Raw genomic sequence first — 24,736 nt, 5'->3', positions numbered from 1 at the left:
GGTAGGGTGGCTTCCATTTTCTCCAGCTTCCATCAAGTATATAATTGATAATTTACTCTGGGTATTGAGGAGGATTAAAGGGGTTTAATTTTTGTGTTGAATTTTATTCTTTTTTTTTTTTTAAGATTTATTTATTTTATTTATATAAGTTACACTGTTGCTGTCTTCAGAGTTCACTGTTGTTCAGACACACCAGAAGTGGGCATCGGATCTGTGAGCCACCATGTGGTTGCTGGGAATGGAACTCAGGACCTCTGGAAGAGGAGTCAGTGCTCTTAACACCTGAGCCATCTCTCCAGCCCCAAATCTTATTCTTAGTCAAGTGAAACAGACCTTTTGTGATATAGCTGACATCAATCCTCAACCAACCTACTGCTCAATTTTGCTAGATGTGTGAGATATATTTTTGCTGTAGGAGAATATTATTGTATGTTGTGTAGAACAACAAGCAGCCACGTATCCCAGGGAGGAGCAGGGTCATCTTTCTGGTTGTATGAGATATTTCTGGCTCCTGAGATGTTTACATTGTGAGAACAGTCACAATGGTGTTTCTGCAGGTGAAATTCCCTTACTAAGTCTGGAGAGTGTTCATGCTTCCGTGCTGTGAACCAGTGATCACTTAGTGGAAGAAGAATGACTGCCGTCTTATGGGTGGGCCGCCAGACAGTATAGTTCTTAACAAGATACAAGGATCTCAGTGGCCACTGCTGGATACCATGGTAAAATTAGAGGAAGTAAAAAAAGAGGAGAAATTTGCAGGGACAGTTCTAGGCCATTGATGAACCCGTTAACGCAGTGGCTGGGTGCCCCGGAGCATCTGTAAATATTGGCATGCAAAGTCTTTCTAGAATCTTTCTAGATGTATATTTCTGCTTTGATGTGAGCCCAAGCTCAGGAAAGCTATTTCCTGATGGAGAAAGATCCCTTTATGTGAATGGCTGCTGAGCCTGAGAATGCTTCTTTCTGGGAAAGACTAGAATGATGCGCAGGACTTAAGGGCTTCCCCATAGCTGCTGGTTTAGGATTTTGGAGTCAAGTGAGGAGGCAGGGAGGGGAAGCAGGGCTTGACTTCTATTGGTAGCACCCTGAAGTGAACTAGTACCCACACTTCTAAGAGGCTGCCATTGTAAGAAGGGAAGCTGCTACAACCGTGGAGCTGTCCTACTGTGCGGCCCTCTTGGTGACAGAGAGAGGAGATGCTTCAGAACCATGTAAGACTTGGGTTCAGATTTTAGCCCCACTACTGTGAATCATTGAGCTAAGAGGATAATGTCCTCTCCAGATGTTGTTCCTGGTTGTTAATGTAAACGTGTTCTAACTGCTCAGTGTCGTTGCTTTGAGTATTTCATAGTATGTGTAATTCATATGTAGAACACACGTAAATCTCAAGGACAGCAAGTGCTTGTTATGTCAGTGAATGGAAAAGAGAACTGGAACCCCGACAAGAACTGCCCCTCTAGGGACTGTGAAGCGGACCTATGGACATGGTGGCAGCAATGTAATCTCCCAGGTCACTTCCCCCCTCTACCTTTTACTAGCTAAGAACCCTGGGTATGTCATGTGATTCCTTAAACTCTGTTTCCTTGCCTTTGAATGGATATAACAACAGTGGGTATCTGGAATAGTGAATTTCACACAGGAAGTGCTCACACAGGAAGTGCTCACACAGGAAGTGCTCAGTGTTAAGTCGTGCTTGTAAGTTTCTTCATGGTGAGAAAGCCTTGACCACTTTGTACCCAAGCAGGGAGGGCTTGGTATAAAATAAGAATAGCTCATGCTATCTTTTTCTTTTATACTTGAGCACATTATACAATAACTTTCATGAATTTCAATTAGTCATTGTTTGCATATATATGTATGTGTATATATATATATATATATATATATATACACACACGTCTTAGTCTTTGACATGCAATAGTAGACAAACTTGTGCAAATTTCAGATCTGAAACCAGACAGACAAGCCTATAATCCTATCACTTAGGAGGCAGATACAAAAGGTTTAGGAGTTCAAGGCCATTCTTGGCAACAGAGCAGATTCTAGTGTAGCCTCAGCCACCTAACACCCTGTCTGAAAAGACAGACAAACAAAGAACCGAAGCAGAAGTGTGAATTGACTATGATAGATTATTGTCTTCGGATAGCGATCGAAGAGTAGGAATATTAGTCTCTAGAAGAATCACATGTTTAAAATAGACCCCTTAGTAATTTACGCATCTCGCATAAAAGCACACTATCCCCTAAAGGGAATACTAGTCAACCCAGTGTGGAATGGGTTTTCAGTTCCATAGTTTGCTTCATTAAAATTCTAGTAACATTAACAGGGACAAAGATGGAAAAGATGAACTGAGCCTGAAATAATAATAATAATAATAATAATAATAATAATAATAATAATAATAATAATGTGACAATGTGGCTTTTAATTATAGAATTACAGAATAAAGGAATAACAGGGTGTGCCCTGGTAGCTACAGTTTTCATTTTCAATTTAAGCACTTTAACATGCTAGTCAAGCTAGCATGAATGACACTTAGGGAGAGGAAAAAAAAAAAAAAAAAACTTCCCCCTTGAATGTCTTTAAAATCTGTAATAATAATATAATAGTATAAAGTGCATCTGGGCATCGCCTTCTGCTGCAGTTCTTGCCTGGCGTTCGTCCAACGCTGTCAGACTACTCTTGAGTGGTGATGATTCATAGCCCAGCACCTTTTATCTGCACACTGCAATGTCTTTTCTTTGTACTTTAGCAGTGATGTTACCTTGATGTTCTGAAATGTTTTTAAAAGCAACAGTCTTTCCTTGCGTCTTGACAAATCATTGTCCACCAGTAATGAAGAAGAGGAGGCAAACTCGTGAACATTCTAAACACAAAGATATAAACACACATGGCTCTCTTTGCAAGAAGTGGCCCCCGAGAGAGGATTCTCGCTGAAATGCAGATGCTCTGATGAAACCTCAAGATGGTCTCCCTATGCCTCCTCCTCTGAGACTTGAGGGTCCTTGGGAGGCCAGCGGGATGGATTCTCACTGTTATCCTATCTTATGCATTGGGAAACTGAGGCTCCAGATGATGTATGACGTCATCAGATCCGAGTCTTGAAGCCAGTTCTGCCCACTCAATGAGTAGCACCACCACTTTCCTTTTTAAACAATGCTGCCTCTCCAAAGGGAATCTTTGTCAGAGAGTATTTAGCATTGAGAAGAAAAGTAGTCTATTCCTCCCAGGTTGAACATTAGTTCCTAGGTGCTGAAAGTCTCATGGGTGGGTCCTACATTTTAAGAACTCACTGGGAAACTGCAGGGCATGGGAGGATCCTGGAATGAGGAGGAGTCTGGGAATCATCCCAGAGATAACCGAAGGGGCGAGGATTTTCACGTGTGGGGAAAGCGAAAGGAGAATCCAGAGACTGCTGACATGTCTGAATGTTTTATAGACCGCCTGGCAGAAGAAGAATTAGATTCGCCCTTTGTAACTCCAGGCAGCAGAAGTCGGGATCAGTGGATGGAAATTAGATAGAAGCAGATTTATGCTCAATATAGGAAGAAAGTTTCTAACATTTAGAGATGTCCAAAAATGGAATTGACCCGCTCATCATCACTGGGAAGTGTTCATGTGAGACTGACTGTCCAGCGTGAAGATTATGGCACTTTATGAGCATTGTATTTCAGCAGGAACACAGTTTTATGGTGAACCTTTCTGAGGGCTTAGGGAAGAATTTCCTCAGGAGCTAAAAACAAAAGCCTTTTTTTTTTTTTTTTTTTTTTTGGTATGCTTTCTTGCCATGACTTTAGGCTGAGAAAGATTTACCCATAACGATTCCTGATTCCCACTTCAGTATGTCCTGTGAAATACCTTTCAGCTGTTTGGGGGAAGTTATTAATTAAAACAGAGAAGCCATAGTTTTATAAAGTTAAACTGAAGCGGGCATTTGGTACTTGCAGGGGTGGTGTGTGTGTGTGTGTGTGTGTGTGTGTGTGTGTGTGTGTGTGTAAAACATTTCAAATCAGGCTATAAATCCTAAGTGTTTAGTGAAGACTTTTCATACTAAATGTTTGATCTCCAAAGTTATTGAAGGATACAACTGTAGATTCTGAGCAGAAATACCTCCTGGTATGAATTACCGTGTTCTTTCCTTCTGTTTCCAACAGATTCCAGAGGGGTGACTACCATATTGATGTCTGTATCAATGACTACCTGGATGTTTTCTGCCCCCACTACGAGGACTCTGTCCCAGAAGATAAGACTGAGCGCTACGTCCTGTACATGGTGAATTTTGATGGGTACAGTGCCTGCGACCACACATCCAAAGGGTTCAAGAGATGGGAATGTAACCGGCCTCACTCCCCAAACGGACCGCTGAAGTTCTCGGAAAAATTCCAGCTCTTCACTCCCTTTTCTTTAGGATTTGAATTCAGGCCAGGCCGAGAGTATTTCTACATCTGTGAGTACCTGGAGATTTATTATGTTGTGGGGCAGCTGCAAAACTCTTGACTGATTTTTTTTTTTTTTTTAAACCTGTGTTTTGGAGAACTGCAGAGCTGGACTCTGTGTTACAGATGTCTCCTTGTGAACACATACATCATGATCCCTAGATACATTAGCTGGGAATTGAGAGCCCAAATTAGATTAAAGCCACGGCACCTCTTCCTCTATGAAACCCCGTGTCAGCCTGTGCAGTGAACCACTGCCGACGTGTATTTCTTTTAAATGAAAATTGCCAGGACTATTTTTTTTTTTTAAATCTTGGAGAAAGGAAAAAAAGATTCCTGGAAAAAAAAAACTGAAGGAAATAATTAAATTTACATAACTTGGAGTCGTTGCTTTCTTATTCAGGTGTCAGCAACATCCTTTCTTTCAGCCAGGCACAGTTTAAGTGGAGAAAGGCCCAGCTCCTGCAAATGTCAGCATGCTGACGATAAATACTAGCTTTGCACCAAGGAGAGGAGACAATGATTAGGAGCAGCTGTGTCTTTAGACAGGCAAGTGTGAAGAAGTATCTAGGAGGAGTTCCAGGGGAACTGGTCTCTCACCTGTGAGCACTGTGTGACTGTCCCCAGAGCGCTATGAATGGTCTCAGCGGACCGGACTGCATTAATCACAGTGCCACACGGCCTGGTTTAATTCTCCATCCCAAGCAACCTTAACTCTTTCAGATGTCACACTGGCATGGATTAGTCCTGAATGCCTCTCAGACCTCACTCTGTGTGAGATACCTGGGGGACTGGTTGTCATACACGTTGTCAACTGGAGGTCTGAGGTGGAACTTCAGATTAGGCGTGCATAAACTTCCCAGGAAGTGTTCATGTTGCTGGCCCATGGACCACACATTGAGTAACAGAGTTCTAGATGATACCAATTGTTAGGCCTCTTGGCCCACGGTTGGCCTACAGTAGGCATAGCTAGACCTTTTTAGTATCAGATGTATTTAATAGTGTAGCCTTCCCCACGTAGTTCACTTTTGGACATGAAAACGTGTTTGTTTAAGGCACATTTATGGAACTGCTCATATTGGCTCTGAAATGGGTGTGTGTGTGTGTGTGTGTGTGTGTGTGTGTGTGTGTGTGTGTATGAGATGGAGACACTTCCTGGTTTGTTTGGTTTTTTTTTTTTTTTGGGTTTTTGTTTGTTTGTTTGTTTGTTTTAGTAAGGGGCAGACTTGTGAAGAGGTAATTCAGGTAAGAACAGCTACTGGGTAAAGATGAATGGAAGGGCCAGTAGGGACTCAGGAAGACCCAGCCTCAGGAATCGGGAAGTGTTGTTGCTCTGGCTGTGTGGAAATACACCTGATACCACTCTAAATGCTTGGCATCCTCCATCACCTCGACAGACAAACAAGATAGAGAACATTCCTGTTTCTCTGGCTCAGTTCTTCCATCCAAATGTCTCCACCCACACGGTTCAGATCCACTGACGTTTCTAGCTCATCTCCATCTCCAGAAAACGCAATTTTATAGCAAGTAGGATTTTTGCCGCCACCAAGTCTCTCTCGCTCGCTTATATTAGGGTTGAATTTAAAAAGGAAATTGAACAGTACCAGTTTTATTATTTCGGTGCATACTTCAGTTGTTAGTCATGAGAAAACATGTAAAAAGCCTTGATACCATCTCACATTAAGTCCATAAAAAATAAGAGGAGGAAAATTGAGTCTTGCAGATGCAGGAAACCCTGGCATCCACTGACCCCTGGTTTTTCCCAGGCAGTGCGCTCCCAGCCTCTCTGAGATCTCCCTTTCTGAAAGAATCCTATTCAGCAAAGGAGGCAAAGGAAGGAGAAGGCATTCAGTGGTAGGACAGCCTTAATTTCATTAATTCTCCCACTGCAAGATGCTGTGCTACAAGGGGGAATTATTTTCAGAACCGATACCTTATTGACTTTTCGGACTTAAAAACCCAACAAAAGCAGAAGCCAAATATCAAGAGAGAACATCAAGATGGGGAAACGCTCACCGGCTAACTGGCTGATTGCACCATTATTAGAAGTTTTAGAATCCATTGAGGTTCGTGAGCAAGACGGTACTCACAGATACTGTATGCTTACGACTACGTTCTCCTCATTTGTGGTTAAATTCAATATTTCACTAAAGATCATTATGTGTCTTCTATAACATTCATTTAACGGAGTCATTTAACTGTCAAGGGCTCCTGTCAAAGTAATTGTTCCAAAATGCTTCAAAATATCAAGAGCTTTTTTTTGCTGTTCGGCTGAGTTTAACTTAAATTACTTTTCTTTCTTTCTTTCTTTCTTTCTTTCTTTCTTTCTTTCTTTCTTTCTTTCTTTCTTTCTTTCTTTCTTTCATGAAAGGTAAAATAGCACAAAATTAAGCAGCGAATTGGAATGTTCATTTCCAAGAAGCACAGTGGCCTGGTGTTCAGTTAAATGGAATTTTCAACCATGTTTTCAACCCACCATAGCGTCTCTCCCCTGGCTCTCACTGCTGAGACCAAGGGTGGAGCTAGCGTGATGTGTCTCTTAGCACGTTTCATGGGCTCTGCTCATAATTAAAGCACAGGATTCTTAGGGGAGAATTGGCCCTCGGTTGAATCTTTCTCCTCAGATGTGGGAGGAGCAGAGTGATTAGGAAGTGTCTCTCTCTCTCTCTCTCTCTCTCTCTCTTTCTTTCTTCTTTTCACACTCCTTAACGCCCATCTTAGAAACAAGCTAAACTGCCCAGTGGTCGAAATCATAGAAGGGGCTGAGTCTCGCAGTTCCTCACCTCACTTCTGCAGATCCAGGAACAGGAAGACTCACAGCCTAGTGTCTGTCTCCCCTTTGGGTTACGCTCTGCTGTGAGGTAGGGTGCCAGAGTCAGCTAGACACAGATTTGCTGGGGAGGAAAGGTAAGGTACTTCATAGCACGGGTACCTAGACTCAGAAGAACACAAACCGGAGAGTTCTTACCAATATCCTCTTCATTTAGACAAGGCCCTTTTTACCTTTATAATTTCTTTGCACTATGTAAATTAAGAAACTGTAACTATTGACTCTGTCTTCAATGAAGTGTTGGATTTACCTTTCAGACAAAGTATCCTTAGCTGTTCCAGCTTCTTTATTCATCCTGAGTGAGTGTTTCTCTGTTACAGGTGATCCTTCACCTGGGAACAGGCTACAGGTTGGGGTTGTAGTGCATTTTGGCGCTTCTGATTCTGACCTAAGAGACTGGCATCCTCAAGTTGCATTTCTATCATTAGGAATAGATTCTCAGAACTGCCAGTCAGCTGACTAAGGTTAAAGTCATTCATATAGACTTCGTACCAGGCATGGTCAACCCCTTGCCCATGGCCCGAATACATCCCATGACATCAGTGGCTATAAAGGTGGCCCTACATATTTAGTAGACCACAACTTTGAATCTGAATGTTGAAAGGATACACTTTTAATGAGGAAGTAGAAATTCTTGAAATTAAAAATATACTTTAAAGGTGTTTCTCACAAATATTAACCTATAGAGAAATATTTAGACGAACTTTTTCTGCTCTTGTATCTAAATGAAATAAGAGAAATCACTAAAATAAGGACATTAAGTTATTTTTTTTTAAGTCCATAGAAGTAGTGATTTGAAGGCACCCTTTTGCTGAGCGGGAGAAAAACACAGTGATTACCTGGCCCTTCAGTCGCTGTAATGAGCTATTTGAACTTGAGTAAATCATCTAATATCGCTGGAGTTCCGAGTCTACACGTGTAGACTAATGTGGCTGAAATGAATGATTTCAGAAATCACTTGGAGCTTTAATATCCTCATGTTATTAATTTTTATCTGAGGTCTGCCGCTTTAGCTCAGAGATAACATCTGTGCGATGGCCCATCGCTGGTGCCTAGTAGGTATCAAGAAACAACACCCGAGGGGAGATGGGAAAACATGCAGGGTGGAGAGCTGTGCTGGGATCCTGCTCTGAGTTACTACTGTCTCTGTTTCTCTAGTGTGGTGGGCTCCTTGGGAGACCACAGTTCCCAGCACTGCTGTCCCCAACCCTATCACCCCTGAGCTCACCAGCCTGAACTCCATGGCTGTGTGCTTCCTTTTCCCACACCCATCCTCTCTGATCTCCTCCCTGCAGCAGCCTCTGTCCTCTATCCTAGTCTGTGAGGCTAGGCAGCACACCCAGTGCTGGGGTTTGGACACCCCAGTGTCCCCTTCCCTCATACATGTCCTTTTTCCTCATCTCTTTTAGAGATGTGTTGAGAAATGGCTTTATCAGAAAGGCTAAGTACAAAATATAAATGTAACACTTTCTTCATCATTCTCTACCTTCTTACTGTCTTGTGCAATTATTTTCCTCAGGCACTCATCACTCCTGACATTAAATATTTATGATTTATTGTTCATAGCTGTTTCTGCCCTGCGGCATGTATTATATTGTTTGTCATGGAGAACATGTTCAATAACTAGGAGTAAATAGTGCTTACAGAGCATATATTCTGTTCTAAGGACTGTTCTGGGGGACTTTGTCATTAAAATGGTTCTGTAATATAGTGTTCTTCTTTGCCTTCCACATGTGTGTATGTGTGCGCTTGTGTCTGTGCCTATCTGTGTGTGGCATGTGCATGCATGTGTACATGTATGTGGTATGTGTGCATATGTGTGCATGTGTGTGTATTGCATGTGCATGTGTGTGTTTGTATGTAGCCTGTACATGTGTGAGTACAAGTGTTATGTATTGTATGTGTGCATGTGTGTATATTGCATGGCATGTGTGTGTTTGTGTGTAGTATGTACATGTGTGTATACATGTGTGTTTGTATTTTATGTGTGCATGTGTGTTGTATATATAGAAAGTGGGACAAAGGTCAGATAATTTGAAAAAGGTCCATGTAGGTACAAAGTAACTAATGGGGAAGAAATTGGGGCCTAGACCAGAAGAAATGAAAAGATAAAATCTAAGGCTTCATGTACTTCCAAAGGAAGAATATACGTTTCTCTTTTTAAAAGGTTAGGAATGGGCTCTGGAGGTGACTCAGTGGATAAAGTACTTGCCAGACAACTCTGAGGACTTGTATTTGGATCCTTAGAACCCATATGAGTGTTGGGCAGGTGTGGTGGCTTACCTGTCATTTCTGCACACGAGAGCAGAGAGACATGTGTGCATCTTAAGCTCTCCAAAGGATGCTTTCCCATCTCCGGACGATAGACTATAAGCTCTGTCATTCTAGGTGACTTCGAAAGCTCGAAGAGTTGTATTTTCTAAGACAAAAGCCCAAACTTGGCTGCATAGGCAGTACACAGTGTCCAAATTGAGTTATGATTATCCACAGGACCCTGAATTAGTGGATCTTAATGAACAGCTTATGGTAGATAAGCCCCATTTCCTGAAAATGACAGTTAAAAGCAGAGAATGGTGGCCTTTCTATGTCTAATTCATCCCTGGGCACATTCTATGCATGGGCACATTTCCCATAAATTCACAGTATTATTGTTCCTTGACTGCAACGTCACTGTCAATATCCTATGTATTTTACTGGTTTATAGCTTTGTTTTAGGTTGTGAGACAATTCTAATATGCCCCACACAGTTTATTTTGTTAACAAAATAGCCTACATTCCTAAGATGTGGTTTCTCATAAGGACCCAGATTCTCTCCAGAAACTAATTGCATAACCTTTTATAGGTAGGAGAATACTTAGAAAGCCAGAGCATTGATATAAAGGGGAAATTCCTTCCCTTGCCAGTTGGCTTCAAAGGCTTTTCTGTAGGTGAATTGTTTGAGACTCCAAGAATAATTTCTTATGGAAGTGTTTATAAAATCAGGTGAAGGTTCAACCATACAAGAGAATCCACTTAGCCATGATACTGATGGGGGAAAAAAATGTGTATTTTCAAAGAGACGTGGTAGAAAGCAACACACCCAGGAGAGCTGCCCAGTAAATAAAACCTGAATGACTATGTGTCATAATAGCTTACCCCATACAGGGAAAGGTTAATTTTAAAGCCTTTGTGTGGCAATATTTGTATGGCACGCTCTGTAGCAGTTCAATTGCTTGGCAATATTTTTAATTCTGTAGAAATAACATGGCATCAAAGAAGAGTAGAGTGTGACTTAAATTATTTATTTAATTTTTGTTAAATTGTATGAACTATGGTTACTCCTACCTTGGGCTTGGGTCTTCCTAGTCTCCTAAAGGTTTATTTACTCCTTTGTTTATTGCTTTGTTTTGCTTTTTTGTTTTTGCTTTTGATTTTTAACACAAGGTTTCTTTCTCTGTGTCGCTCTGGCTGTCCTGGAACTCACTCTGTAGATCGGGCTGGCCTCAAACTCACAGAGCTCCACCTGCCTCAGTGTTGGGATTAAAAGTGCACACTACCATCCTATGTATACATGAGTATTTTTTTGTCTCTGTCTGTATGCAGTGCCCTTGGAAGCCAGAAGAGGGCACCGGATTCCTGGGGACCAGAGTTACAGACAGCTGTGAGCGGCCATGTGGTACTCAGAATTGAACCCAGGTCCTCTGGAAAAGCAACCATGTGTTCTTAACCACTGAGCAATCTTTCCAGGCCCCTTCCTGTCTTCCTAAATGCTCGTATGTTGATGGGGATCATTGTCTAACCTTACCAAGCTTTCCCTTTCCTGCGTCTGGAAAATGGGTTTAAGAATAAGAGTTCTTCATCTGCAGTCTTTCTTATTCCTGAGATTCAGGAAATGAACTGTCTGTTAAACGGGTGTGTTTAATACTCCTTGTCCAAAATGACTTGCAGCCTTTGAAACAGGGAACTGGATTTGTAGTGGCTTCCATTGGTTAATCTACATTAAGAATTATTTTGCTTTGGGAAGCCCACACCAATCTACCTTTTTCATGCATTTTCTCATTGAAATTGAAGAACTTGAAAGCAGCTCAGTTATTGAAGCAGGAGATAATATTTTTTTAACCATACACATTATTTTATTCTCACAGGAGAGGTAACTGGGAAATACTATGTGTTTTCTTTTAACTAACATCTCCATAATTGTTTAGCTTGTAAAGTGTGTGTGTGTGTGTGTGTGTGTGTGTGTGTGTGTGTGGTGTGTATATGCCTATGTGTAAACACACATTTTGTCTTTGTTATTAGCTCTTTTTTGAAGGGGGGGGGGCTCTTTTGGCATTATTTTCTTTAGCAGCAACTGTTCCGAGATTCAAGGTGTTCATAACAGAAACTTCCAGTAGAACTCTTAACAAAACCTAGATCACTTCCTCAATTTTTATTTTATCTTTTTTTTACCTTCTTTTTTTTTTAATATTTGATATTTTCTTTATTTACATTTCAAATGCTATCCTGAAAGTTCCCCATACCCTCCCTCCCCTGCCTTGCCCCCGCTTCCCTACCCACCCACTCCTACTTCTTGGCCCTGGCCTTCCCCTGTGCTGGGTCATATAAAGTTTTCAAGACCAAGGGGCCTCTCTTCCCAATGATGGCCGATTAGGCCATCTTCTGCTACATATGCAGCTAGAGACANGAGCTCAGGGGGTACTGGTTNGTTCATATTGTTGTTCAACCCACAGGGTTGCAGCCCCCTTCAGCTCCTTGGGTACTTTCTCAAGCTCCTCCATTGGGGGCCCTGTGCTCCATCCAATAGCTGACTGTGAGCATCCACTTCTGTGTTTGCCAGGCACTGGCATAGCCTCACAAGTGGCTGCTGTATCAGGGTCCCTTCAGCAGAATCTTGCTGGCATGTGCATTAGTATCTGGGTTTAGTGGCTGATGATGGGATGGATCCCTGGATGGGGTAGTCTCTGGATAGTCCATCTTTTCATCTTAGCTCTAAATTTTGTCTCTGTACTTATATCCTTTCATGGGTATTTTGTTCCTTATTCTAAGGAGGAATGAAGTATCCACACGATGGTCTTCCTTCTTGGTTTTCTTGTGTTTTGCAAAATGTATCTTGGGTATTCTAAGTTTCTGGGCTAATATCTGCTTATCAGTGAGTGCATATCTAGTGACTTCTTTTGTGATTGGGTTACCTCACTAAGGATGATATCCTCCGGATATATCCATTTACCCAAGAACTTCATAAATTCATTGTTTTTAATAGCTGAGTAGTACTCCATTGTGTAAATGTACCACATTTTCTGTATCCATTCCTCTATTGTGGGACATTCTTTCCAGCTTCTGGCTATTATAAATAAGGCTGCTATGAACATAGTGGAGCATGTGTCCTTATTACCAGTTGGAAGATCTTCTGGGTATATGCCCAGAAGGGGTATTGCTGGATCCTCCGGTAGTATGTTTTATCTTTTTAAGGTGATTATCTCAGAGAATGGTATTTCGAGACCTATTTATGTTAACACAAGAAAGTCAATGGGATTGTTAGAACACTGATAGATTTTAATATTTCCTAGAGAATAATTTTTTCAAACTAGCTTTTTAGAGTTTTGTTTCATTTTTAAAATAGAAAGTGACCATTTTTTGAACATCAGACAATTTTTTTTTCAGTGATAGCATTAGTTTCCTCTCTAATAATAGTCATTTTTATTCTCTTTGTATACTTTACAGCCTCTTGTGAGCCTACAAGATTGTGCCTTTTCATTTAAAGAATGAGTTTAGAGAATTATTTCTGGTTCAAGATGTCCCTGGCCATCTTATAGGAAAGCATGAATGGATTCAAGAGTCCTTAAGTGGAAGTTCAATCAACAACCTGTAAGAAGATGTTCAGGGACCTCTGAATATTTTTTCCTGTGTTAATTGTAATTTTCTCTTATGGAAACAATTGTTTATCACCAGATGCTGTGTCAACCTTCTGAATGAGTGTGTGTGGTGTGGTCTCAGCCACTCTGGACCATGAGTGGAGCATCCAGGCTTCGTGGTGGCTTCTCTCCACAGTTCAGGTAGCCCTAGTGAGACCAAGAGGGGAAGCAAGTGATAGAACCACAGGGTGGTTTTCAGGACTCCATTATTGTTTTTAAACTTTTCACACCATTGCTCCATCGGATGTGTATGGTTTCAAAAAGCTGTGAAGTTAAGAGTTTTAAAAAGAGATGTTAAGGAGGAGAGGAGAGGAAGACCACAGCTTAAGGGATATTAAAAGAAACTAATGCCAGCCTGTGGACACGGGAGCTGGTGTGAACCTAGCTCTCCATCCATGCTGACGTGAAGAGCACCCTGGAACTTTGCAAAGGGACCCGTGACAACTCTTGAGTAACTGGGACTTGATGGGAGGGAACTCATGGTATCAACCCCAAGGAGCCAAAGACTCCTGAGCAGACTTCCTGATGTCTGCGTTTTACAAAGGCTGACGTTCTGATAAGAAGTTCAGCATCAGAACTGGTTTTTTTCTTTGTAGTCCCTTTGAGAACTCAGAATGCCATTATGAGCTGGAGATGGACGGCATGTGGAGTTCTGACCTCCTGAGGGACAGAGAGGAATTATGGCACTTACTCACCCTTTAGTTCCTCCTACCATGCTTCGAATAAACACCAAAAGGGAAACAAATTAAAAGATTGTTCTTTGTTTTCCCCTGCCCTTACCCCAATATCAAATGTGGCCACATGTCCAGAAATAACTCTCCGGGTCAATTGCATAATCTCATAGAGAAGCAGCAGTTCTCAGGCATGTGAGCATGGAATGCATTCGTGTGGGCTCAAAGTTAACCAAACACCGTTTGGTGGGCTCCTGTATTTTACATCCACGTGGTGTTACATAGGACAGATGCCAGGCGAAATGGAAATACCGCGCCAGTGACACTTGGAATAACAGTGTTTATATTTCATTGACTTCGGGTTGTCAGCGTACTGTTCTGTGCTTCCCTTAGTAAGTCACTAAGACAAGCAAACTTCAGTGAGGTGACGTCTAAGTGCCATTTGTTATGAACTGCACGAGCATGAATACATCAAATGCACACTCAGTTACTGGGGGTGGAGGAGGGGATGGGCATTGAATCCTTTTTAGTATAGAGAACCCCAATCGTTTCCATGAGAGACACACACAATGAAAGTTGACTGAATGCACTCACGTGCGCATAACGGGGCTGTGGTCTTTCGTCATAAAAAACAAACAAACAAACAAAACAAAACAAAAAACAACCCGCCATTTCAGCAGGCTTCCCACTCATCTCTCCTTGCCCTATTTTAACAGGATGGTCTTGTAACTCTTGGTTTGAGAGTTGTCATACAGCCTCGCAGCAGGCTTATATTATCTACAGAGTTCTTTATGAAGAACTATAAATCACCACAAATGAGACTTTTCACAGCCAGATATATGTAGAAATCTGTGTCAGTGCTTTCCTGGCTGGCTAAAAAAATAACTCTAGGCTCTGAGGTTTCCTCGCAACTCATCCTGCTCCCTACCCTTTTGGGAAGCAATTCTCAAAACTTGAGATTTATGGTCCAGGGAGATGATAGTGGCTATAAAGTTTTCTATTTTCCCTTTTCTTTAATATCAATGCAGAGAACGGGGGCATTATCGTTCATAATTTTAGATTGTGACTATCCCGTGAGTTTGAAATACAGTTCCTGGAGATGCGGCTCACCTCTGCTTAATAGGGGAAACATGTGGACTTTGGCAACAGGCTGTTTTTCCCATTAAATATTTTTATGTAGATTACATAAAATCCACATTAGGAACAAAATCTTAATATAAATGCAATATCCAGGCTTAGTTTAAAATTTTAAAATCTTTACAAAATATTAATTCCTTCTGAGCCCCAAAAGTAAAATATCATGGATTGGAGAACAGCCAACCTGTCTATTATTGTTAGAAACTGCGATGATAATATCTTTTCATTTTATTTTATTACTTCCACCAATGCACAGCTTTTCTGACCAGCTTTATCTACATCATTGTAAGTTGAGTTTCACTCTGCAGTTAGCATCCCTTTAGCATGTAAATCCTTTAAAAGCAAAAAAAAAAAAAAAAAAAAAAAAAAAAAAAAAAAACATTCTCTAGGTAATTTTAAAATAAAGAAGGTGCATTGCTTCAACTCACCCCACTTCTATTACCTTCCAAACCAGGGTTCTAAGCCAGATTTGCCTCACCTGGCTCTTTTGGAAGTTTTTAAAAGTTAATTTTCTACCAATGTAAAAGAATTGTCCGCAATTCTTACTGAAGTCAGAGCTGATGGGTTGCATTATATGCTATGGTGCTCTTGGCTTTGACGGTTTCTGTGGCCCCCCACCCTTCATTTTACAAATTCTTGCTTCTCTGTTTTAGGTGGAATTTTAAGTAATAGATTTTGAAAGAGCTTAAGTTGAAGACCCCCCCCCCCAAACATGTTGCTTGTTGACAGAGTGCTTGAAGGTCTTGCTGGGAGTTCAGCCATGTCTCAGACTGTGTGGTGAATCCTGGACTAAATTAGATGAAGCGGAGTTCAGCCTTTTGCTGAAAGCTTGCTCTGCCCTGACTAACGATTATTCCCCTAGGTGCAATTATAGTGATTTAGTATCTATTGCATGTACAGTGTTCAGTGGTTCCAAGCACTGTGTGTATTCCCAGCCATCAAATCCCCATCTGTGTAGTAGGTGATGTTCTCCCAGTGCTAATGCTCAGAGAGAGCTGGGAAGTGTGAAGGCCTGGCTTATAGCTCGCCTCCAGGTCTGTTTTATCTGTGCATTTCATCATTTATAACAGTTGATTGTTTGCTGTGAGTGACTGAACCCAGGGCCTCACAGTTGCTAGGCAAGCATTTTATCCCTGAGCTGTACTCCAACCTCATAATTAGTATTTTTTTTTTTTTTAAAGAAGTCAAAGTCAGATTTCAAACATGGACAGATCCCTTCCTCTCCAGATCTGAGGGCAATGCCTGTTTTAAAAACAACTAAAGTAAAATATTTAGGAAATTTTCCTCTTGTTACCGAGAGTCACATTCTAAAGTCCCCGTGTAACAAACACTAGAGCGCTGTGGGATGATTTGTGGGGACAGACCAGGACTATACACTAAGGTGTGCCATTTGCTATAACAAAAACATTTAAAGCTGGGCAAGACTTTTGAAAAGCGTGTGTCTCTTCTGTGCTCTGTCATTTTTCAGAAGTTACATTTTATTAACAGAATCAATACTACCCTGTGGACGTTGGTAGATACATTGGCAAGCTTTGTGACCAATGGTCTCAGCATTGCAGCCTAGCAGCATGACTCGCCATTTGCTTACTTAATCCCTGAGGGACACATTGTTGCAGTTATCGGCACATTGTGATTTGTAATGACTGTTGCTCTTCCTAGTTAAGACCTACCCTTCATGGGGGCTGTGGAGATAGCTAAGGGGTTAAGAACACTTGCTTCAGAAGGATATGACCCTGAGTTCACGTCCTCAGCATCTGTGAAAAACAGAGGCATGACTGCAAGTACCTATAATCCCTTGAGGAAAAAAGACAGGGTGATACCCGGAGCTCAGTGGCCAAGCAGCCCTGCCAAAAGTGGTAATGTCTTGTTCAGTAAGAGACCCTGTCTCAAAGACATAAGGTGGAGCTCTAGGAGACACCCGACATCCTCCTTTCTGAATGAACATGGGCAAGCACACCCCCACACTCATGTACATATGACACCTACATGCTACTTTTTAACCCTCTGCTTCTCCATAAATTTAGAAGTATGAAGACCGCTTTATTTTATTAATTTTATAAGCACATATATAGATTATAAAATATAGGTTTTATAATCCAGGACATATTGGAGATTTGTTATACTTGAAATCCTTTAGCATGAAGTTTGGCAGTTGATACATAGAAACACTCTTGGCACTGGTTCATAAAGATAGTCACCTGGGGTGGGAAAGACATCCCAACCTAGACAGAACGAATTTCACCCAAGTTCTGATGGAGAAGTTAGAACAACAGTGACCCAGGGTCAGTTGCTGGGTGTGGTGGTACACATCTATCATCCCCGTGCTTGGGAGGCAGAAACAGGAAGCTCTCCATGACCCCAAGGCCAGCCCAGTGTACACAGTGAGTTCCAGGTCAGCAAGGGCTGCAGAGGGAGACTCCGTTTCAGAGGAAAAGAAAAACAGGCACCAATGAAAAATAAAAAAAAAGAAAATGAAACTAATTAACATGTTCCAAGTTATGCGGGTCATTAATTCTCATCTGAAGAGTTTGTAAGAAAGAGAAATGTTGCCGACCCCTTTAGCTCCTTGGGTATTTTCTCTAGCTCCTCCGTTGGGGGCCCTGTGTTCCATCCAATAGCTGACTGTGAGCATCCACTTTTGTATTTTCCAGGCACTGGCATAGCCTCACAAGAGAGAGCTATATCAGGGTCCTGTCAGCAAAATCTTGCTGGCGTATGCAATAGTGTCTGCGTTTGGTGGTTGGGAGGCGAGGCCCTTGGTCTTTTGAAGATCCTATGCCCCAGTACAGGGGAATGCCAGAGCCAGGAAGCAGGAGTGGGTGGGTTTGGGAACAGGGTGGGGGGCGGGGAGGTATAGGTGAGTTCAGGGATACCATTTGAAATGTAAATGAAGAAAATATCTAATAAAAATATATATTAAAAAAGAAAGAAATGTTGCTGGAGAGGAAGGCAGGGTTTTTCTGGGGGAAAGAGGGCATTAGCATGTAAATACATTGAGATCAGTTGTTATGTGATAATGCTACCCTATGAACGATTACTCCTTAGATGTACAACAATGGCATCTCATCTGTGTCTTGTGGCAACTATTGTTGCCATTTTTCTTTTGATGAAAAATGGAACCTAGATTACACTACTCATGTGTGGATGGATCCAAGTCTGAGTGAATGCAGGCTCCCTCTAAAGTCTAGACCCTTAATTTTTTTATCTGTGAGCGGAAAGTCATGTTTAAAAACTAATTCTATAAACAGCCCCGGTAGTTATCGAGAAATTATTCTTCTCTCAGGGATTGTGACACCCTTCACCCGACTTTGGACTTCTCTATTGCCTGTTTCCTTCAGCTCTGTTGCCATAGCTATACAGTTGTGTGTGTGTGTGTGTGTGTGTGTGTGTGTGTGTGTGTGTGTGTGTGTGAGCTTTTATGATGCTTATGTTAAAATGAATTGCTAAATCAATAAGGTTTGTGGGATTATTGGTTTAATTAAAAAGCAGAATTTCTGACCATTCGGGATGATGTGTTTATTATTAGTGTCCCTTTGAGAAGATTTATGGAAGCTATTTCCTGAAATACTTAACATTCAAAATTCTATAAATCCACTTATTAAACTCAACTTAGGGCTGTCTTTTACTACGCATCCTATTTGTAAAAGATCTACTGGAGTGTAGAAGGTCACTCTCCTCTTGTTGAAGCAGTTCGTCTGTGCTTAGCAAGCTGTATTTTCTCTGCAGGCCTGTGTGGCATACACTGTAAGTGTCTGTGCACAGCCTTTGTCCCCAGGGGCTCAGAGTTCAGGGTGAGGAATACAGATTTCATAAAAGCAACTAAAGCATTGAATGTAAAACGTCTCATAAGATCAGCACTGTTCTTAAAAAGAGAAAGCAGTGCTGACTTGAGGGTCATGGTGGGCTTCAGTTTCGAGGGCCGGCATAAGTGTGCTAGCCTACCTGTGGGAACCAAGGGGTGAGGTTGCCAAGTCTCGGAACTTCTTCCAGACTGTCTGATTTACTCCAGTTTATGGGCCTACAGGGTAGAAGAGATCCATTTGAACACACTCCCCAGCTCCTTTTCCTAACCCTGGGGGAACGCTGCCTGAAAATGAGAGAGACTTGTGTCTGAAACAGGCGCTGGGGGACTCCAGGGAGAGGAAAGGTCACGTCAGTGGTGGCTTCAATCTTGCGAAAAGATGAAATTTTCTCTTCTGAGTGTTACCATAGCTCAGGGAATTCTGGCTACACAAGACTAAGGCAGACTGAGGTAGGCTGAGATGCTGAGGGTTATCATTCTCATGGACGTAAGCCATCTTTCTTAATGTCTTACCAACCAAGTTGGTAAGACATTATTTCCTCAGAGAGAGATTCTCCTCTGACTTAGCTGGGGCAAAGGAGACCGAGGTAAACCGTGTGATACCTTTACACACACACACACACACACACACGCACACGTATATGTATATATACATATACATATACATATACATATACATATATATATATACATATATATATACACACACAATTTTTAAAATGTTATTATAGAATCAATTCCTTTTACATTGTAATAAGCTTCATAGACGAGGATAAAAACCAGAAACATAGAGACCAGAAGCAGGAAGCTAGCGAGTGAGCAGTATCCATTTCGGGCTAACAATGTGGAAGGCAAAGCTATTCCTGTAGAGGGAGAGAAAAGGAAAGTGGCTGAGCCTGGCATCTGTCAAACAACCCAAGGTTGTCGGAGGTGCATGAAGAAGCCAATGCCTGTTGTTTGTGACCTTTGGGGCTTGATCACTTGTTTTCCTCTGCCTGATGTCAGAGCCTGTATCTAAGTGGAGTGATGATTTGGTTATGATTAAAGGTCAACACGGATGTGTATTTAATCACCATTTACCACTCAAAAATTGGGTTAGACAGCAGTCATTTTAAAACCCCGATAATATGCTCTGATTCCCAGAAAATAAGTCTATTGTCTCAGCTCCCTTTAAAAAAGACTTTGTGTTGAGAAAAAGAATTTCACAATGGAGAGATGTGGGCCTGGGGTGTACCTCACACTAGGTGTGTTTAACTGGGCAATAGATCTCAACCTGGGCCTGAAGGTACCCATCTATAAATGAGCTGAAGTGCTAGTTTAATAAATGGTATTCTTAATATTGATATCCGCGAGGCAATTAGTTACTTTCTTAGTTCTATCAAAATTAATGGTCACTTCCATGACAAATCTTTATGGGTGCTTTAAATTATACATTTGCGTATGTCAGAAATAGTTCCTATCATCAACCAGTTTGAAATACAGTAGTCATCAGAAATAGCTCACTGTCATTTACTCACAAGTACATTTTTCTCACAATTTTTATAGTATCAAATGTGACCGAAATGTATTAATTCAGTTCAAAAGGCATTAATTCAGTTCACTGGGTTCATTTATTTTTCTACAGTGGTAAAGATGTAGAAATATCATTCTGCTCACTCAGAGAACCATCTCTTGGTTCAAGTCCAAGTCTGGAGTGGTCAGACGAATGCGTACAAAATATTTTCAAGGTCTAACTAGAAAATTACTTTACCATTGGCAGGATTTGTGCACTGATTTTTCTCTCATAGCGTGAGAGTGTCTCATACCTGAAAAAACCATAGAGAAATATTCTTTTTCCTAAATTGAGAAACTCAGCTGTAATCTAAATGAAATGGGATAAATTATCTTTTTCACAATTATCCATTAAAGAGAGAATTAAAATTAATATTAATCACAGATGTTTCATCAGGCTTTATTATCAGTCAGATTGACTGCCAAAGTGCTTTCTGGAAGACGTTTTCTCTCCATCCCCCACCTGCTACTGAGAACAAACTGTTACTCTGGGTCCTTAGATAAAGATTAATGCTTTTGACGATTCGTTTGAGGAAATCCATATTTTACTGTACATTCCACTTCAGTTCAAGGCACCACTAAAAAGCATGGTTTGTCACTTCACTGATAAAATTATGCAGTAGAGACATATGGGATGATATTTCTTTCTATCACCATCCGAAACTGGCTAATCAATAAGTCTCCCAAGGTTGGTATCACCCAACCCAAGTTGTTTAAGTTTCAACAAGACTTGTCAGAAGAATAAAAAAAATAAATGCCTGTGTTTAGAAGACGTGTGCGTGTTGCATGCGTTCTTTCACAGGCAATCTCTCATTAGCTTGCCATGGTTGTTTGCACTAGAGTCTATTATATTAAATAGGTTTTATTGTGAAATTTTCATATGTGCATATCACACATGTTGGTCAATTTTTCTTCTACTTTCCTTGCTTATTATTACCTATCCAACTTAAGGTCGATACTGTTTTCAGTTTGTGGCTGCTTCCTGAAGTAATTGCCAACTATTTATTTGGCCCTTGTAGTCATTGAGAATGTTTCCTGGTGTCCCCGCCACTACACACCAGTGCTATGTCCACTAATTTATGTCCTCTGTGTGGAAACAGTTTTTATCTGTTTCAGCAACGTACACAACCTCCCCTTACTCTAGAAAGCTTGGTTCTGTTAACCTGTTCTCACTGGATGGAGAGGATTAAAGTATGGGGAATCTAGAATGTGGCATGTCTCATCAAGACATGGTCATGTGCCTTTCTTAACTGCAGTATTTCCACATTCCTGAGTGGTTCCACTTGGGAATCAGGGTCATGGGAGGATGGGTGTGATTGGCATCTATGCCTGTCCTTTGGCAAGAATAAAGAGCACCAAGATGGTCAGCCCCAAGAATTCATGGAATAAGGCAGAGGAAGTTTTTCAACAGGCTTTTTTGTTTGTTTGTTTGTTTGTTGTTGTTTTGTTGTTGGTGGTGGTGTGGTGGTGGGTGTTTTGGCTTGTGTTGTGATTGTTTTGTTTTGTTTTTGATGGTTTGTATCTTACCCTAAGTAAAATAGATAATGGTTCCGAATGGACTGAAACAATTAATGACCAAAGTGAGTGTGTACTTCATTGATGAACACTACTGTAAAGCGCCAAGTGCAGTGTGGTTCAAAACCTCGGAGAAAAAATCTATGTAAGTTACTTGAGTGCTTCCGAAGCAGGGCATCAACTCCTTTAGGGTTCTCATTTGTCACACGGTAATATTCTTTACACAGTACTCTTGTATTTGCCTAATACCTTTCCAGGCTTAACTGAGGTCAACCCATTAATGACACTGGCATGCATGCTTCAGTTAGGATTTCTCTCCCATTTAATTGCTTTTCCTTCCTTTGATAGAGGTGGCATGAAATGAACAAAGACTCTGAGACAAAGAAAGAAAAGCATTTTGTTTCTAAGGTTGTTTAATTGGCATCTGTGGAATATAAGCAAGGCAGTTGTTAGGCGCCTGGGTTCTGGGTGCAGGATCTCAAAGGTTCACTCAACCTTGACATCTTCGGAAGTTACTCTAGGGTGTAGATGTGTAGAGCTTCCCTCGTCTGAGTCACAGATAATCCAGACAGGAATAACAGGCGTCATCTTGTCTCTGTGAGTTCAGGTCTGAGGGTGGATATGGTGATATACTCCGTATGGACGCTTTCATCTACATGTTACCATTTGCAAATCTATCTGGATAGCTGAAGACTTTAGTCAAATGTACCCACACAGAAGTGCCCAGTGTCTGCGCTCAAGCCTGGCAGGGATCTTAGCCCCTTGAGCTATGTCCTTCAGTTGAAAGAAGACCGGACAATAATTTCAAAGTCAGTCTCTCACCCTTGAAAAGTTAAGGTGCTGAGTGTTCAGGCCGCACATTGCTCTCCCATTGCTGGAGCTGCAGGGGTGTGAGGGAAGGAAGGAAAGATGGCAAAGGGTGGGGGGAGAACTGTGCCTGTCAGAGTCCAAGAAATGCAGCACCTCCCAAAGCTCCTAAAACTCAGGTAAGAGGACTCTTGCTTGCAAGAAAAGTTTGGTCTAGCAGACATCGACAACAACCAAGTCCTGATGTTGATAAATACTTTTAAAATTCTGTTTTCCACTCCGAAGAAACTTTCTAACTGCAGCCGAGCATAGAGGACATAGCATTGGTTTTTCTCTCTTTGAGGGGATGGGTAGAGGTCTGCATGATTTTTAAACAAGTATGGCACGGGACAATTTCGACTTTACAGAAGACAAATGCCAGAGTGGCTGTTCCGTTTACAAAGACGGGATTTGTTGTTAGTAGCCCCAGAGCCTTTTGGGCAATGATTTTATTTCTTAGAAGATGGTTTATATGTGCTTTTCAGAATCAGAGTACTTACTAGAAGCCAAAGGAGTTGTTTGATGTAAGTAACTGTAAGAAGCTAGAGGAACATTTCTTTGAAGGTAAGGTAAAATTATCGGTATCCAAGAATTGGGTTTAAAAAAAAGATTATAAACCTGTTCCTTAATACGATGATGATGGGAGTGTTTTGTGTTTTGTTCATGTGGCAATGTAATGTGATGAGGATGTACCATAGGTAATTGCTGTGGCATTGTTTACAACTGTAATTTCTGTAGTAGGGTGTGGCGGTACATATGCTGTTGTACAATAGTGGAGTGTCGTGTGTTCCGTGGCAATATAATGGTAATGTGCGCGTGTTGTTTTATGATGATATGATGGGCAATGTGTGTATGATGTTTCATTGTGGTGGCACATGAGTATTATTTTGTGGTGTGGTATGGTGGTGATGATATATATGTGTTTTGTAGTAGTGATATAGTGTGTCATTTATGGTGGTATAATAGTGGTTTATGTATTGTTTTTCAGTACAGTCGTGTGTGTGTGTGTGTGTGTGTGTTGTTTTGTGGTATGGTCCATGTGTGTTGTGGGGGGTGGTTGTGCTAATGTTTCAATGTGCATGTGTGTTTTGGTGCTAGCAGCGTATACACATGGTTTTGAGTGGTATTATGGTGGTATGTGTGTTTTGTGGTGTGCTGTGCTGGTGTGTATGTGTTTGCTCTTGGTGGCAATGTGGCTCATTTATTGTCGTAGTTGGTAGCAATGAGTCTGTGTTGTATTGTGGTGGTGCTTATGTTGTTTCTGGTGTTTATGGACGGAAGGTGGTGGCAGTAATATGTATGTGTTGTTTTCTGTTCACCACTCTGTCCTTGGCTGAAGTTACAGAGGTGTAGATATAGTTTATACTTTGTAGACAGTAGGCGCTGGTAGCTACTTATAAGAAATAAGAGTTCTGTGATTTCATTAGTATTTCAAATTAGTATCATAGACAGCTCCCACTTTTCACCCCTGTGCTTTCTAGAAATAGAGTCATAAAGTGGAGGGTTGTAATGTGCCTCCCATTTTCCTTCAGGACTAATATCTTAATTGAGGCTGTGTCTCTGACCGTATATTTGAGAAGAAAATAAATCATCCCCGTGACCAACCCCACATCAGAGTCAAGGATGCGGCAGCCATAACTTTCTGCAGTTATTTAAAATAGTAAAATTATATTCCTTTCTATAAAAGGGACATCAGTGTATTATACACATGGGTTTTACATGCTCTGAGAAGTATGTTCGGCAGATAAAAGTGTTCAGCCAAACTGTTTCACAAATTACAGCAGAGGTGCCTTATAACAATTTCATGAAGCGTTTAATTCCTCATAAGTTGTTTGTTATTCAAGAGTGGCTTGGGGGATGCTCACTTGGCTCCAGGTTTGTCCTAAGGAGTTGGATGACTTTTCTTTTGCTAAGAGTGTGCTAGTCAGCCCTATCCTTCCCCAGAGCATGCTGTCTTCAGGGAAAGACATTGAGGTGAGGCTTTCTTTAATTACTTACTTACTGTGCGTTCTCTCTCTCTCTCTCTCTCTCTCTCTCTCTCTCTCTCTCTCTCTCTC

At 41.3% G+C, this 24,736-nt stretch overlaps 1 protein-coding gene across 2 annotated transcripts in view; it reads left to right on the top strand.

The window, feature by feature from the left end:
* The window catches only part of Efna5 (ephrin A5), a 285,965-nt gene that overhangs the window by 234,056 nt on the left and 27,173 nt on the right, over nucleotides 1–24,736 (top strand). For both annotated transcript variants that reach the window (XM_021217832.2, XM_021217831.2), the window contains exon 2: nucleotides 4,155–4,447. In XM_021217832.2, coding sequence (XP_021073491.1) covers nucleotides 4,155–4,447 — 293 coding nt within the window. The remainder of the gene's footprint in view (nucleotides 1–4,154; nucleotides 4,448–24,736) is intronic.

The sequence above is a fragment of the Mus pahari genome, chromosome 18 (assembly GCF_900095145.1).
Source record: "Mus pahari chromosome 18, PAHARI_EIJ_v1.1, whole genome shotgun sequence".
Lineage (NCBI taxonomy): Eukaryota > Metazoa > Chordata > Mammalia > Rodentia > Muridae > Mus > Mus pahari.
The sequence above is the reverse complement of the archived record's forward strand: the minus strand, read 5'-3'. Positions and strand labels throughout refer to the sequence as shown.